The 18,206-nt window shown below is 35.0% G+C and overlaps 1 protein-coding gene across 17 annotated transcripts in view; it reads left to right on the top strand.

Annotated features, from left to right (window-relative positions):
* Positions 1-8,305, top strand: part of RALYL (RALY RNA binding protein like) — an 836,785-nt gene extending 828,480 nt beyond the window's left edge. For all 17 annotated transcript variants that reach the window (XM_027089735.1, XM_027089728.1, XM_027089721.1 and 14 more), the window contains one exon: positions 7,338-8,305. In XM_027089735.1, the coding sequence (XP_026945536.1) occupies positions 7,338-7,355 (18 nt within the window). In that variant the 3' untranslated portion in view covers positions 7,356-8,305. The remainder of the gene's footprint in view (positions 1-7,337) is intronic.
* The last annotated feature ends 9,901 nt before the right edge of the window (positions 8,306-18,206 follow it).

Below are 18,206 nucleotides of genomic sequence, written 5' to 3'. Positions count from 1 at the left end.
TGTCTTTTCACTGTGTCCTCACATTGCAGAAGGGGTGATGAAACTCTGCAAGACCTCTTTTCTGAGGACACTAATCCAATTTTTGAGGATTCTATCTCACGATCAAATAACTTCCCCAAAGCCCTACAGCCTAATATGATCACATTGGGCATTAGAATTTCAACATACAAATTTGGAGAAGACACAAAATTCAGCCCACAACACTAGAAAAACAGAAATTCAGCAATCTCAGTTTAACAAATCCACTCAGTAATTCTGAGACCCACTAAAGTTTGAGAACCAACAGTGTAACGAAATGAATTCTTGATAGCAGTCAGGATCCCAGAACTAGTCAAGGCTTCGACCAACTACCTGGACATGTCACTCAGCTTGTCTGTGCCTTAATATCTTCACCTATAGCAGGAGGAGATAATTTTTTTTAATTGGGGTATAGTTGTTTTACAATGTGGTGTTAGTTTCTACTGTACAGCAGAGTTCCCTGTGCTATAAAGCAGGCTCTCATTAGTTATCTATTTTATACATATTAGTGTATATATGTCAATCCCAAACTCCCAATTCATCCCACCCCCCCCTTTCCCCCTTGGTGTCCATACGTTTGTTCTCTACATCTGTGTCTCTATTTCTGCCTTGTAAACCGGTTCATCTGTACCATTTTTCTAGATTCCACATATATGTGTTAATATACAACATTTGTTTATCTCTTTGTGACTTACCTCACTCTGTATGACAGTCTCTAGGTCCATCCACATCTCTACAAATGACCCAATTCTTTTCCGTTTTATGGCTAACAGTCCACTGTATATATGTACCACATCTTCTTTATTCATTCGTCCGTCAATGGGCACTTAGGTTGCTTCCATTACCTGGTTATTGTAAATAGCGCTGAAATGAACATTGGGGTGTTTGTGTCTTTTTGAATTATTCCTTATTGCTCATATTTGATGAAATCCTCTATTCCTTGTCATGTAGCTTTATCAGTATTGCCTGACCTTGAAATGCACATGGCAAGCATTGGTAAAACCAGGAGAGATCAGCTGGCAAAGCAGATCCACAAGGTCTCATTACCATCCTCCACAGTCCATAACCTGGGGCTAGCCTCCCAGGTTCCCAGAACGTCTTTGTCAGCAGGCTGGGACAGGAAGAGTACCTCAGACAAATGTTAACCAATCTGGTATAGGCTGGCCAATCAACCCAGAAGATCTGTTTATGCATTTATAGGGAGACTAACTGAAAGAGAGGCTAGCCCAATGTTCTCCGGCCTGAGCATTCTCCTTCAGTAAATCAAGCTGCTTAGAATTGTAATCAGAAGATCTACTTGGAAAGCATGATTTAGAACAGAGTGTTAATTGAATGTCCTTAGTCTGCCTGATGTGTCCATGTCTGTAACAGGAATATACCTGTCATTATGGGCCAAGTACACTTCCAGGGTCTGGTCACCTTCTCCTGTGGACAGCCCCTGAATGGCACAACCAAACTGCCCTCTGAGACTTTCCTGGTTTTCTGTGCTTGCAGTGTCAAACAAGTCTCTCTCAGATCAACATATTTTTTTTTCCTTTGGCTGATTTAATAATCTTCATTATGTTCTAATCAAGTCTCAGAGACCCTAAAATCTTCAGCCTGTCTTAAGTGACATTGCATATTTTCTGCCCTGATCAGTTCAGTTTTGATCATCAAGTTGTAGTCTCAGAAAACAATTTGATCATCTTATTTCCAAATTTCTGGCTGGTTACTACACTCTTGTTTTCTCCTCTGTTTTCCACACCCTCCTTCCCTAAATGGTCATCACCCTAGTGAAACTGCACTCCTTTTCAGGTGGGACTCGAACCAGCCAAAACTCATACTGGGACTTGAACCCATGATCCCTGACTTAGGAGGGGACTCAACCCCCCTGTATTTTAATTGAAACTGCTCATCTGGTGTCAGGATTTACTGAAGCTCAGGTTATTTTGTGTCGGTGAAGAAAGAATTCAGTGAGAAGCAAAGTGGCAAGCAAAGAGTGAGTTTATTAACATAGATGCTTGTGAGAAATACAAGTGGGCAGGTGGTAGGGGCTCTGCCTCAAGGACTGAGAGGACTTTATTTTCATAAACAAAAGTGGGGAGGGGGAGAAGATCACCTTCTTCCACATTCTTGAGCAGACGTCTATGCTTACATCATTAGTTCCTCCTTTGACCCTATGTGGTTTAACTGGGACTATCGTGGTGCTATTTAAATCACATGTATATTATTAGCAAAAGGATGGTAACATATACTATGAATAAAATATGGTAATTCATCTCAGCTTTCGGTATAATGTCCCCTTCCACCTATATTTCTGACTTGACTACATGCAGAAGTGCTACTCTTTAAGGACTATTAACTGTCTGACTTCATGTCACAAGATTCAGACGCCATATCTATTGTCTTGTGTTTTAACTATCAGGGGTTGTGGCTTGAGTGTGTCTGGTGCTTGGATGTACCTGGTCTTCCTTCAAGGTAGTGTAGATTGTTGCTAGGTTACTGGATTCTTTCCTTGAGTGGTCATTAGCTTATAACAGTCTCCCAAACTCCCTTAAAATTCCCTTTCTATCTTGAATCCCCAGTGGGATTTCTAAACTGACTATTTAGTTATCCTACTCTACCCCTATCACCAGGATTGGAGACTATCAGCCTCCAAGAATCACATTAGTAGAGCAGCTGCCTTCATTTGTACCATTCTGGTGAGTTACTGTCCTCTTGGTTTTCATTCCATTATGGATTTTCTTATGTGATTCTTTCACCTTACAGTATTATGCAATTTTGGCCCCAAGAGCTTATTAATAGAAGGTAAGTTTTAATTTATAATGAACAGTCACTCCTGGAAATTTGTTTATGTTATTTAGAAATTTGAATTGAATTGAATTAGATCTCATTTGTAATAAGGGATTTGTAAAAGCCAAATGTATTCACATTGTCTATAAAAAGTGAATGGCTGAATAATTACTCAATAAACATAATTAATGGTGACAACAAATATAGATTATTCTTGTTCATGAGACTTGCTTTTCCATAAAATGTTATATAGCTTGCATTACCCACATATTTTCATTTACCTTTTTTGCTCTGTAGATGCTATTTAGAAATATAGATTATCTACTTATTTATTAGTTATAAATCTCAAATAGAAAAAAGATAACCAGAAGCATTTCTGACATGAAAGAAAGAATATTTCTTTAAAAGTATTTTGGGGATTTTTTGGTAAAACTCTAAATAAGGTGTATTTATTCAATATATTCCTGTACTTATTTTATTTCAAATATATTAATGCATGAGGTTTAAAATTAAATGTGATTTCCCTGTAGATTAATACTATCTTTTTCATCTTTGTAAAATAGAAGTAAATTGCTTGGTTCAATACAAACTAAGCCCATTTGAGTGGCTTTTTTTGTTGTTTTTCAGAAATAGGAGAGATTGAGACTTGAAAAAGAATTCATCATCAGGAGAATTTATTTTAAAAGCATCCAAGCTCCTATACAGCCAGAAGATAAATTACCCACTAGTCAAGAGAAGGAAAGCACAATTAATTTCACATTATACTAAACCAATCAGCTCCTTAAATGGCTGTCTTTTTTGAGAAAAAGCAGCAAGAAAGCCATAGTTGTTCCTTCCTCCCATGCCTTTAGAAGCAAACAGCTAGTCTTTTCTCAGACTACAAGTTCTATGGAAAGCAGGGTGAATATATATATTTTTTTCTTTTTTTATATAAACTTATTTATTTTTGGCTGCGTTGGGTCTTCGTTTCTGTGCGTGGGCTTTCTCTAGTTGTGACGAGTAGGGGCTACTCTTCGTTGCAGTGCGTGGACTTCTTATTGCGGTGGCTTCTCTTGTTGTGGAGCACGGGCTCTAGGCACGTGGGCTTCAGTAGCTGTGGCACATGGACTCAGTAGTTGTGGCACATGGGCTTAGTGCTCCACTTCATGTGGGTTCTTCCCAGACCAGGGATCGAACCTGTGTCCCCTGCATTGGCAGGTGGATTCTTAACCACTGTGCCACCAGGGAAGTCCCAGGGTGAATATATTTTGTTGTTTTTAGATAAGGAGAATTCTATTCATGACTTGTATCCATATTTCACAGTGCAAAGTTAATGAAGCTTTTGTCTTGTACTAGTGATAGGCAAATGCTTTGAAGTTTTATGACAAGGAAGTAAGACTTCAATAAATTATTTCCAAACCTACCTTTCTTCTTTCCAGGATAATTATTTTTATGTAATCATTTATTATCAAGGTATAAAGGAAGGGTTGAGGAGAAATCATACTGGGGTAATGGAATATGCACAAAAAATCTGCAGGCTGCATTTTTCTTCCTAACAAAATGGATTATTGCTAAACAACCATTCATTACCTTTTTTGAGACCAGCAGGATGGTGTTAGAATATACTAAATTAATGTCACCTGCCATCACTTAACCTGAAGAAACACAATGATTAGTAAACTTTACATACACAGCTGCTGCAGCATTTTAAGCATCTTCCATATGTAATAAAAATGTGATCAATGGAGGCCTTCGAGGAAAGAGTGCAATGCAAGCATATAAAGAGCCTCGGTTCCTTCCTGCACACAGGTGTTATCCATCGAAACCCCCAAACCACAATGCCTTGTGTCTGCATGTCAGTACCATTCTATAGGCTAAGTTTAATTCTCTTTATTAAGGTATTCATTTTGCATTGATAAGGGATGATCTTTGGTATGCACATACAGGAAATGTACAAAGTCTCCTTTACGCCATGCAAAAAAGTAGCACACTGACTTTGAACCATTAAGTTCAAGACTTTGTGCTTTAAAGATTAATTTACTCTTCCCACATACATGCACACAGCCCGGCACTACATAAAGAACACAAATAATAACATTTTCATTTTTAAAAATACATATATGTTGGATCAGTAAGGATATAGTATAGATTGCATGAGGAAGAAGAGAGGGAGAAGAAAAGAAACAGGGACTGAGGGAGAAAAGCAAAAAGTGAGTGAGAGAGAGAGAGAGAGAGAAAGAAAGAATATCAAAATATCAAAATGTACTTAGGCCTCACCCATGAAATTTTCTTTCCTGGGTATATAAGTTTTTTTAATGCTTTGACTGGAGAGAAGACTATTAAGGGTATATATTTTGTTATTTTTAGTTGTTTGATTTATGAAAGTTTTTAATCAAAATTGTTAGGCATTTATTAGTAGGATTATATTTATAAGTAGAGCAAGTTTTACAAAAGTACTTCTAAGGGTCCTTTGAAAAATGATTGTCCCTGATTAGTTAATTAAATGTGGTAAATGACATTTGTAAACTCTTACATATTATATATCATGTTTTTAAGTACTTCATTTGTCTGGTTTAACAAATAAAATCTTTCTGAGAATGAGATAATTCTTAAAATCTAGTAAGTTACATGTATCAATATGATGGCCTAAAGTTTTCTTAGACTTTCTAATATCACACATGAACATAAGATGTGGATATAAGATTTCAGATCACAAAACTGCAATCTTATGTCTCAAATTTTAATTGCATATTCTAAGCTGAAATCATAAGACTGTCACATTAATAGACTAAATTATCTGAAATAACATGTTTACAGTACCAAATGTTCACAGATTTCTTAACACAAAAATATTAGTACTCTGATTTCTGTTTTTGTAAACATTTTATGTTCAACTCTAAATCTTCCTAGAATTAAAAGACATGTACTCACTAAGGAAGATGACATCCAGTTAACTAAAATTATTGAGGTGTACATCTATTCTTGAGTGTGAAAGTTACACACCCATGAAGGAAGAGAAAATACCATCCAGGTTCACTGAGTTCCTTTCGACTGTGATCTTGGTAGGTCATGTGACTTGAAGCTGCAGACACCCAGAGCAACTCTCACCACCTCAACTGCCATATCAGTCTTTTTCATAAGCTCTATATCACAGGACTCAAAACTTTAATAAAGGGTCAAGTTATCTAATTCTCTGGCTACTCATAGGAATCAGCAACTATTGGAAAGGGTAGCCTGTACATATGATCTGTCAGCCCTCACTCAGCCACATAAGAATGGGCCTTGAGTCTGGAGTACTTTCTTACTGAGAAATAAAGAGCCCATGCAGTCAGCCTTACAGCCTTGTATGGAAATACTTTCCCTGTTTTAAGCTAAATAAGTATTCCTTTGTCCTGCTTAAATGTGTACATCAGTGGTCCTCAGGGACACCTCCATCTTTTAGTATTTCAAACTCCATGAGAGTGGGTTCCAGGTCCTTCTACAGTAGCAACAGGGATAGTCATAGACCAATTGCCCTCCATCCACTGCCAGGGAGACTCGCTATCTATAGGGACCAGCACACACTATTAGAGCTGTAAAGTGTCGTTCCATCCAACGTTTGACTGTGTTAGGTTTTCCTTGACAACTTTGATACCAAAATACAAAGATGAAAATGTTTGTATTTCTCCCCTGGGACTGATAACCAGGAGCACTGCAAGGTATTCTTCTCCCCCAATATTGATAACTGATGCACGATGTTCTTCTCGCAGCAACTCCCATCCAAACTGATTTGCTTGTCTTTGGTTCATAAGACATACACATAGGTTTCCCATCTAACTGCAAAAAACCTTTGAAGTTGTTGGATAATCGGTGTCATTATATTTTTTACTTAAATAGAAAGACCTTGAACTTAATAGGATTCTAGGATAAATAAATGCCTTTCTCTACTAATCTAAATAAACTTGCATTATTTTATCTTCATATTCATATTCAATTTCTCAATTCAATTCTTCAACCAATTGAATTTTGACTCTTATATGGTGTTTTCTGGCTCATGGTTGCACCATGGGTCTTCCACTGTCCTTCCTGCCTCTAGCTTTCTTCTTTTGCAACCAAGGTTGTATAACTCAGATCAGAGTCCTGTACTGGCTTTTTCTCTTATCCCAGGTATGTAAGGCTTAGGAATGCACTGTTCAAAGCCTTTTCCAGCGGAAAAATATCCTATGTTCACTCTTTAGGGGCAGCAAAGATTCATGAGCAACCCAAATCTCTTTCCTTAGCCTAGAACTTCAAGTGGTTCTCTTCTGACCTGGACAAGAACTCAGGTTGAAAAATAATTGTTGATCTCAGTCAGTAAATTAGCTAGATTTTAAAAAATCATATCATGCTATAAATATAAATAATTTTAGTGTTGTATACAACAAAGGATCTGAGAACTTAAGCTTCTCAAAAGTATTTGTCCTAAAGACTTAAGACTTGTTTTATCCTTCTCCTAACTAAGTCTTAAATTCCAACTTATTTATTTATGCATGATATCAGCAATGAAATATAAATCTCTATATTTTAAAATACTTTTTTTCTTTTCTCAGTTTCTACAGATAAAGTGATCTGAAGTAATGAATGATGTCATAAAAGCAGAAAAGAAACTGTGACAACACCCAGAAATATGAAAGGAGGCTTCTTACTGCATAATAGTATCTTTGGTTCAATTTATAAAAACCCAAATAAAATGGACAGTATTGTTCAATTTTAGAAATTCCATTTCTTCTATGTTCTAAGCTGTATAATTGTCAGGTTTTTATGGTTTAGATTGTACATGTGTTTTTTCCCTTTGCTAATTACATTTTTTTTTAAGTCTTAAAATGTGGAGGACATTTATGAATGGTAAGGGAGACACCGTATACAAATGTATATTTGTAAAAGCTATTTTTATGATTAGCATGTTTTACTTTTGGTCATATATAAAAGTCAGGTGATATTGCAATTATACACTTAAAACTTATTTCCAACAATGTCATGTAAGAAAAGATGCATTTTATGCTAGTTTTTATAATTTATTTTTAAGTTATAGTTTAAAGTACTTCAGATCATAAGGATAAAATACTTGAAAAGTTTTATTTCTGCGCTCAGTAAGCACCATTTTTATTAATAAATAATGCAAATATTTCAGATGTAATTCAATAGCTAAAGGACTGTTGGTTTGCCCTATGATTAAATTGAGCATTCTCTGCTCGACTGAACTGAAATGACCCAATTACTACCCAATATTTCAGTCTGGGTAGGAGATCCCATGGACAGGTTTTAATGCCCATACTGGTAAGAACTAAATTGGCAGGGATGATTGTCTTGTCTTTGGATCCAAAAGTTCAAATTAGTACATACATCACTTCAGTTCATCTCCTATTGCTCGGAACTCTCCATTCCCTGGTATTGCAAGTGTTTTCCAGATGCCCTTAGCCATTGTCTTGTGCTGTGGAAATGGAAGAAACCATCTTCACAGACTGTAGGAGAATTCAGCATATAATTTCTTAATAAATACTGTTTCTTTTAAAACAAAGTTGGTGTGTATCTTTCTTTTGGGGTGCACTTAGTTTTAATACCTGGTTTGAATTTTTAAGTAAGTTGTAATGCCACAAAATCAATGAAATAATGAAAGTAGCATAACTTTAATATGCATATTATATGTTCTTTATGCCTTAACTTTTCATGGAATGACTTGTATTCTGAAACATATTAATTTGTCATGTAATTGAAAATCAGATGGCCCTCAGTCCATGAAAGAAGGCACTCTATGGTTTATATTTCTAGAAGGCATATTTTTTACTCCAAATATAGAATTTTAAGAAAATATTTCAGGATAGAAAGCAAAACTACCTGAACATAGTTTTAGCTCTGCCCAGCTAAAACTCTGCACTAAATGACTGCCAGCTCTTCATTAAAGAGCAGAGAGAAAACATTTAGCATCACCAAGAGCACTTTGTAGATTTAAAGCCACCTTTGTTCAAAGAAATCGAGGGTCTAAAATCAGCTTTGTATGTTTTCTCTTATTTTTCTAGTTTAATTCCTTTAAGGCGATTTATCTTCTTTCTCTATGACTTTCAAATATAAGCTAACAAAATCTTATACAATTTCATCCAACAAGGAATATCACAAAAAATTTCTGAAAAAAAAAGAATTAGAACTCTGTTATTAAAGAAAAGAAATATATTGCATTTTCCTATTTAAAGTCTTTAGCAATTTGATAAAGACTTTAACCTAGGGATTAAACCTAGAACCTAGGGGTCTGTATCAGAAATGTGCTTCCTTTTTAAGGGAATGTGAAAAACACAATGTAGTACACTGGTTGTTGCCATAATGGGTATTGGAGAAATTGTAACTGTTGTGATTGAATTCTGAAGCTGCAAAGAACATGTATGCGGTTCTACAAGGGAATAGAATCAACAGAGTGATTTCTTGGTTTGCTGCCAATAGATGCCTGGGGTATTCTGATGCTCCAGAAAGGAAGTGTTGCAGGTATTGTGTATTAAGAAAATACACATGTGGATATTTTTCCAAACTTGCCATTTGTCCTCATAGTAGTCAATAAACAGTGTAGCATTTATAACCTGGCATTATTATAAATTAAGAGCATTATCCTTTCTCAGGTATTCATTAACTATTCTCAAAATAAAATGAATATTCAGATGTCCAAAATAATTCTTTGTTATTAGAGTCTGATTTTCTCCACACAGACCTTGAAACATGAAACCATGGGTCTTTCTCTTTATTCATTACCCATTCCTGGCTTAAGAATTTCTTTTGATGACAAGGATGGAATAAAATATACACCAGATCAACAAAGTATAAATTGTTGGGGATTGTAATCCCTGAAGGTTTAGTTTAATAAATGAAAAGGAAGATTTTTAAGAGATGAGAAGGGGAGTGTATACTTCTAACAATAACATCAGTCTCATAAAGGGAAAGAAAAGGAGCATTTGTTGCTGCATTCAATTCAAGAAAAATATGGGACAATAGGCCCACTGCTTGGGAAGTTAGATAAACTGGGCACTGGTGATAGTGGGAAGGAGAAAATACCAATTTTGCATCCATCTTCTTCAATAAAAGAATAGTTTTCAAAGCAGGAATACATACACACACAAAAGAAACAAAATAAGAAGAAACTATTTTAAATAGATTAAAGTTCAGAGAACAGGAATTACAAATGCAAATGCCTGCAGAGGCCTAATAAGAAATATAAATGCACTAATCGGGCCTGAAGTAAGTTAGCAAACATTCAATGCAACTATGCTGATGAGGAGATGCAGCTGGCTGCCTAATTCAGAAATGCAGACCTGGATTGGCAAGGTTTCCTGATTTTTCAAGAGAAGATAGGCATCCAGAGTTTAAATGAGATATCCTATTTTGTTTTGTTTTAATATGAATATGAAGGTGAATGAAACCATATCTGTGATTTATATCCAGGATTTAATAGTTGTAAAACTTAAAGGAAAAGCTTAAAGTAATAAGAAACCACAAATTCAGTGGTATCTCTGGTGAGCAAAGAAGGGAGAATAGAATAAGAGTATTCAATAGCAGCTGTAATATTTAAGTTCTTAGGAAAATATTTGAATCAAATGTTTTAAATCAAATACATATCAAACTAAGTATAGGTTACACTGGTGTTTATTTTATCTTCTCTATGTGTTTTGTAGGCTAAAAATATTTCAGAATGATAAAAGTATGTAATTTTTTTCACAATGTTTGTGCATAGGTAGATAGAGATGTGCATATTGAAGACACAGAGATGTGGGTGGTATAAATAGCATATAAAGAGGTAGAAATTTGGATCTTTGAATCTGTCGGAAGTCTGTAAGTTTGTAATCTACCTTTCTTAGAGATGTTCAGATTCCTAGAAAAGAATATAACTTAGAAGAGATGCCTTATTCTAATGTTCTAAGCCATTTTTGCAGAGGAGGGATTTACAAGTGCATTTCCTATTTGTTAACGAAAAGTCTTTCTATCAGCACTTGAGATACATAGAACCACTTTAGGAATTTAAATATGGTTCATGCAAGACTGGGGTGCCTGAGCATGTAAAATAGCCCTCATGTTTATGTGCTGCATCTGTAATATAAGGACTATGCCGTCTCTATCTTTATATCCTGTACAAATGGTACCTGTACATAACAGGTTATTTCTCCATAATTATTTGGGGAATTAAATGAAACATGGTATTCTCCAGGTTTTCACCTTAAAACTAAAAAACTGTTTTAAGGTATAATTTGTTAATCTGCTACTATGTTCTCAGCACTGTACTAATATCTTTATACGCACTATCACTAACGCACACAGGAAAACTGCAGGATAGGTATAGTTAGCTCCAGTTTCCAAGTAAAGAAGGCAGATCATTTATTCAGTCAGTTCTTTATTGAGTACCAAATCTATGCTAAGCACTATTCCTGACAATAGGAGTCCAGCTGTAAATAATGAAAACTGAAAGTCCTCTCCTTGAAAAGCTTATACAGTTCAGGGGAATGACACACAATAGGCTAATTAACAAGCAAGTGTATAGTATTTCAGATGATAATGATGATAAACATCGAGTAGAAAACAAATCCAGAAGGAAAGAAGAACTGGTGAGGTTTTATAGGAGTGTTTAAATAGGCTGATCAGGAAGTCTCCTTGGTAAGGTGGCATTTGGGCAAAGATGTGGAGTAGGTGAGGGTGTGAAACTTGAGGTGATTTATGGGAAAAACGTCCTGAGCAGGAGGGACAGGAAGTAAATCCCCTGAAGCAGGAATGTACTTGGTGTGTTCAGGAAAGGTGCAGTGTAGGTGCAGTGTAGCTGGATTGGAATAAATGAGGGAAAGAAAAGTAAAAGTAGATGAGGCCAAAGAAAAGCCAAGATTTCACATCACAGAGCTTAGAGGTGATTGAGTCCATTGGTTTTATGCTACATTAGATGGTAAAACAGAGAAAGGTTTTGAGCACAGGAATTATATGATCCAACTTAAAGGTTAAAAAAATCATTTGGGCTCCTAAGTCCGGAATAGAATACAGAGCAGAAAAGAATCCAGAAATCCCTGCATTTTAGGTTGATAAACAGCTCTGTGAGTTTGGCCTGTAGCTAGACTGGTCTGATCAGAGCAGAGAAGCCTGTTCATTTATACAACAAATCTGTGTTGAGGCCTTACTCTATTCCATATATATACTTGACAGTGGGCATGCAGATGTAACACAGACACAATCCCTTTGTTCAGGGTACCTAGTCTACTGAGTAATATTGAAAAATAGCTGAATAAAGGTAGAATAGAAAAGTTCAAAAACAATGCTGCAAATCAAAAAGAACATTGTATGGCAAAGTCTTGTTCCTTACAGCTCTGATGGAAGTAGATTGAGAAGCTTTTTTTTAAATTACCTTTGTTCAACCAGCTGAAACAGAGAAGCATAGGTGCCTCAAAGTATAAAGGGTAAAGCTTGGATTCACCACAACTCTTTACCCTGATCCCACAGACATTGAAGGAAACAAAGTTATTCCCCAAGTGATGATGTGAGGGCTGGAATTCCTACAGCCATCTTCCAATGATGAGGAAAGTAGCCAACAAATTGAAGATGACAGAGAAAAAAGATGGAAAATACCTGGAAGCTTACAGTGTCTTTAAGCCACTAAATGAATAAGCTCTGGAGTCACTCTGCTACTAGACTTCTTATTATGTGAGTTAATAAATATGCTGCTTATTTCAAATAACTTAGAATTGTATTTCCTGCTAAACACAGCTGAAAAAATATCCCAAATAATTTTTGTAATTATGTAAAAAAAAAAAGAAGAAGCTAATTAGAAGTAATATGTGTTGGAGGGGATGGTTTTTTGGGATTTTTAAAAAATAATATTTGTCAACAAAGAGCTTCAGACTCTTTTTCAAATGCTCTGTTCTGGCAGAGAGCAAAGCAGTTAAAGCAGAAGAAATACATCCATTAATCCCAGCACAACCAAACTAGAAAAAGTCTTTCTACATAAGCAAATTGTACCAGAAACTGTGGCAATTAACTTCCATAGAAGCCTGAACCTTGGATGAGGAAGCAACCAGCATGCAAGTGGTGAGAGCCAATCAAGAAATCCCACCTCCCCTTCTGACTGCAAACAGGAGACATAACTCTCTGTGTTTATAGACAAGTGTATGAGCAAAGGGAGAAATCAACATGGAATATATCAAAAACAAACTGCATTATAAGGAAGAAGGAATATTTCAGCCAAAATTAAGAAAATGATCAGATCTCTAAAATATATATCTTTTTCATAAAAAAGGAGAATATTTTTTTAAATAGTTGTTCTGTGTTTTAAAAAGAAAGGTATAATATAATGAAAACATAATAAAATTTGACCACAGAGACATTTTTAAAAGAGCTGATATAAAAACAGTAATTTTTTAATGAAAAAAAGAAAATAAAACAAGAATCCCCAAAACAAAATAACCAAAAGCAAACTTTTTGCTTCAAAAAACCAAATAATTGTTTTGGAGGGCAAATTTAAGAGACTTCAATGGAATATAGAGTAAAAGTAAAGAAGTGAACATATAAAAAAGATGACATTAAACATAGAGGGCAGAGAAACAAGATCCAACGTAAGCATTACAGGGGCTGCTCAGAAGAAAACAGAACGAATCAAAAATTTGTGACAATCAGACACAATTGAAGAAAATTTACAAAGTTCAAAAAGGCTTACCATATTGTCAGAATATCAATTTTAAAAGAAAATCCAACATTACTTACAGAAAAATCTAAAAATAAGCAAATAACAAAACTTAGAAAGTTTTCAATCCGTCTTTCCAAAATAGGGAAAACTGAAGTTCTGAAAAGAAAACTTTTATGTTCAAAGTGCTATACCTACAAACCTGCATTTAATATGTTAGGGCACCAGTGAAATATTTCATATATCTATAGACTCAGAACACATACCATTCACATTGAATTCCTAAAAAAATGACTGAAAAATTTACTGGCAAACATTATACCATATGATTTCAAAAAAATAAAGACAAAAATGCAAGACACATTTATCATATAAATACCTAATGGTAATCACTCAATTCAATAAATCATAGAGAACTGCATATACATAATTGTTATGATGATATTTATAAAATGGAATGCAAAAATAGCAAACAAAAACATTCTTAAAAACATGATTTATATGTAAATATAATTGCTGCTAAACAACAGCCTGCTTTTATAATTCCAGATTGAGTTAAAACAGTTGATTAGGAGAGGACAAGAGAAGGACATATGTTAATGCCTCATCTTATGCAGCTTCATTCATTTAACAAATGATTGAGCATTGAGAGTGTCAGACTCTCTTCTAGGTTCTTAGGATGCATCAGTGAACAAGAGATGAACCCCTCATCTTGGTGAAGTTTAAAATTGAGTGTGTCAAGTCTATATTTTATATAAAGGTAACCACTAACAGAATTAGAAACAGAGTACATAACTTACAAATTCTCAAAGATGACAAAATCAAGCATGACATGGTCTGTACCCCAAAAAGAGAAAGAAGAAGAAAGAAGGAGGGAAAGAAAGAAGGAAGGGAAGGAAGGAAGAGGGGAGAGAGGGAAAGAGGGAGGGAGGGAGGGATGAGGAAAAAAAGGAAATCAGGCATCAGGCAGGCAGGCAAGCTATTGAGTGTGAAGCAAAGTATTATTTTTAATGCCTAAATATAGAATGAGAATATACCATTTAAAATAGTAAATGAAATAGTTTAATCACCCTATTGAGTGGCAAAAACAACCAATATTGGGTTAGTAGTATCTGTGAAGCACTGCTTAGAAGAGTCATAAGAAAAATAATACTAAAAAGTTAAAAATGAAGAAATAAATCTTCAAAGAAGTTTCAAGTTCAGAGGTTTTATAAATGTTACCTGTTAAATATTCAAAGAATAGTTCATTTCCTTGCCATTAAATCCATTTCAAGATGCATAAAAAGACCTAGTCCACCCAATTCATTTTATGAAGCTATTATGACTCTCACATAAAAACATGACAAAAAGGTAACACGCAAAAGTCAAATATAGATAACTCACTAATATGGAAGTAAAAACCTGAAATAAATCAAAAATACAAGCAAAAATACAACAAAATGTAAAAATCCCCTATGACCAACTAGGACTTCTTGACAAAAATTCACATACACTCTCACACACAAGTACATGCTTGTGCGTGTGCACCCATGAAAACACACGCACACACCTACATGCATCTTAAAACAACTTTACACTTCATACTATAACAGATGTCACAGTTGAACTTACATTAAAGTAAGAATACCCTCTACTTAAATTAATATTTCTAACTTATTCTAGATGAGGAAGCTAGTGCAGTAAAGCAAGAAACAGAAATTTATAGTTTAACAATTAGAAAGAAGAGAACATTTTTTGATTGGGTTAGGATGTGATTATCAATGTCAAGGGCCAAGAAAATAAGAAGAAATACTATTAGGCTTAATTATGAGTTAAATTTTTTAATATTTAATAAAATTAAAAACATATAGCTTTGTATTATACAAATAATAACTGTGGAAAATGTAATGAATAATATTCCTTTTTATAACATTATAATACATAGTTAAAATACTTCGGAATAAACCCAATAAGAAATGCACAAAACTACATAGTACACACCACAAAATTTTATTCATAGAATAAAATATATGACTAAATGAATAGATGTAAGATGCTCTTAGATGGTAGGTTTGAAGTTATAAATAAACCAATCCTTCGTACGTTAATTCAATATAAAATTTTCCCTAAGCCTCAAAGATCTTGTCCGCTCCTTTGGCTTTTCATGCCATTTTATATGCTGATGAGTCTCAGAATTATACTTATCATCCTGACCTCTCGTTTTCTATAGCCAACTTCTCATTGGACAGTTTCACTTCAATGTTTCACAAGCATCTCAAACTTAACTCTTTATTTTCCACCTAAAATGGATCCTATTTCTAGAGAACCCATCTCTATAAATGGCACGTTTTTTACTTTTTGCTGTATGCGGGCCTCTCGCTGTTGTGGCCTCTCCCGTCGCGGAGCACAGGCTCCGGAAGCGCAGGCTCAGCAGCCATGGCTCACGGGCCCCCAGCCACTCCGCGGCATGTGGGATCTTCCCGGACCGGGTAACGACCCCGTGTCCCCTGCATCGGCAGGCGGACTCTCAACCACTGAGCCACCAGGGAAGCCCTATAAATGGCACTTTTATCTATTCATTACTAAACCAGAAACCTTGGAGTCATCTTAGCCTTGTTATCTCTCACCTCCTGTCTCCAATCTTCCACTGCATTTTGCTGCTTCTACCCCCAAATATACCCGGGGTCCCTTTACTTTTCTCAATTCTATCTAATATTTCAGAAATCACCCCCCAAATTATCTCCTTGTTTCAACACTACCTATAACTCCAATCTAAAAGTCACCTTTTAAAAATGTCAATGTAAATTGCTATACCTTTATTTCAAAGCTTAAATAGTATCTCAAAGTCATTAATGTGAACCCAAAGCCCTTGGCATTCCCCATGAGGCTCCAAAGGGCCAACCCCTCCTGGCCTTTCCTATCTCTTCTGTTTCTTCAACAAACTGGGATCTTTTACACTTCAGGCCTTTGCCTTTGCTAGTTCCATGTATAGAATGCTCACCTTCCATCTCTTCATAAAGCCAGCATGCACCTGTTCACCAGTTACCAGCTAAGGGTTTATACCATTCTGAGGTAGTCTGCCCCATCCTTTGCCCTAAATCCATTATTCTTTATCAAAACACCTTGATTGCTTGTTCTGTGGTATTTCCTCATTTGTAAATTACATACTTGTTTATATTTTTACTGCCTGTCTTCCTGACTAAATTATGGATCTTGAGAAGAATGGCTTTTTGTCTGTTTTATTTAACATCCAGTATCTAGATCAGTGCCTTGCAATAGCAGAAAACCAATGATAATATCAATGAAATTTGTGTTTTAATGGAAATCTTGTTTATTTTTAATTCCCTCTGGACCAATAAATAAATAACAAAAAAAATAATAGAGAATTCTGAAGGAAAGCAATAAAGGAAGGAGAAGGAAAAGAAAGAAAAAAAATGGCAGCAGGTATTTCTTTTCCTTTTTTTTTCTTTGATTTCTTAACACTCTAGTTCAATTGTTATTGTAATGTGATGCCAAGTTCTCCTTCCTTTATTGTTTTTCTTCAGAAGGAGAAGAGAGAGATTAGAGAGTCAAAATACATTTAATGAACTTATAGGTGTAAATTAGATCTCCCTGGAAAGACCCCCTTATATGTAAGAACTTAATATTTAATAAAAGTATTTCTTATATCAATAAAAATGGTACAAAATTAATAAATATATATGGGGCAATTATTTAAGCACTTAAAATATATAAAATTTAATACCAGTCCTTACATTACCTATCACAATAAATTAAAGATTTACATTTAGAGTTAATATTTTTAAAAACACTTTAAAATTTCAACAACATTGTCCCTTCTCTGGGTACAGAAGAACTTTCTATGCCTAAAAACAGTAGGAACTCAGCAGGGAAAATGTTTTTTTTACCAAAAAGATGGAATGTTTGTAAGTCAGCATTATCAAACAAATGAACTACAAGAAGTTTTGAACATTTAAGATTAATATCTATTTTAGGAAAATATCAAAATTATAAGAAACTTCAAGCACATCACTAGATGTATGGGCAAATGGCATAAACAGACAATTTGGAAAACCTGACAATCAGTCTTTCCTTGAACACCAACTAGCCAGTGGCAGGGATATCATCTGAGCACTTACTCCTTCTGGAAGTGGATATGGTCTTGTTATGGTCCTGTGTTTAGCACAGGAACTGAGATCACTTATTTGTCTACATAACCTTACAGGATAGTTGTTAGGATTGTTCTTTAGCAGTGGTGATACAATACTGAGTATAACAGAAACTGGTGAAGTGATAATTCTGCTTCTTTCTCACCTTTGGAAAAGTCATCAGCCCCACAGGGGATGAGGTTAATAAGAAAAATTGTATGGATATACATGACATCTGCCTCTGCTCTGTGTAGCCATCCCTTTTCTGATAAATTCTGCAACTATTTCCAGACTGGGACTTTATGGCAATATGTTTGTGCCATTTCTTCTGACTAATCCATACACAATTGAAATTCTTCAATGACTAAATAGCACTAAATATAAGATTACAAATTAGAGTAACATTGAGATTCTGTTTAACAACTATAAAAATAGAAAATATTATAGCATAGTATAATATTCAGTTGTGGTTAGGAGACAGTGGGGGTCAAACTCTTAAATTCTTATATTTAAGCACCCCCAAAAAATGCTAGTGGGAGTACTAATTGGCAAACTTTCTCAAAATAGATTTGACAGTATATCTCAAGAATATTAGCAAATTGTGTAACCATTATAATTATGTAGAATTTCTAATGACATGGTGGAAAGTAAAGAGGGAGATC

This window comes from Aethalodelphis obliquidens, unplaced genomic scaffold (genome assembly GCF_003676395.1).
Source record: "Aethalodelphis obliquidens isolate GAN/ISIS:26980383/991018 unplaced genomic scaffold, ASM367639v1 scaffold68, whole genome shotgun sequence".
Classification (NCBI taxonomy): domain Eukaryota; kingdom Metazoa; phylum Chordata; class Mammalia; order Artiodactyla; family Delphinidae; genus Aethalodelphis; species Aethalodelphis obliquidens.
This window is presented reverse-complemented; position numbering and strand designations above follow the sequence as displayed.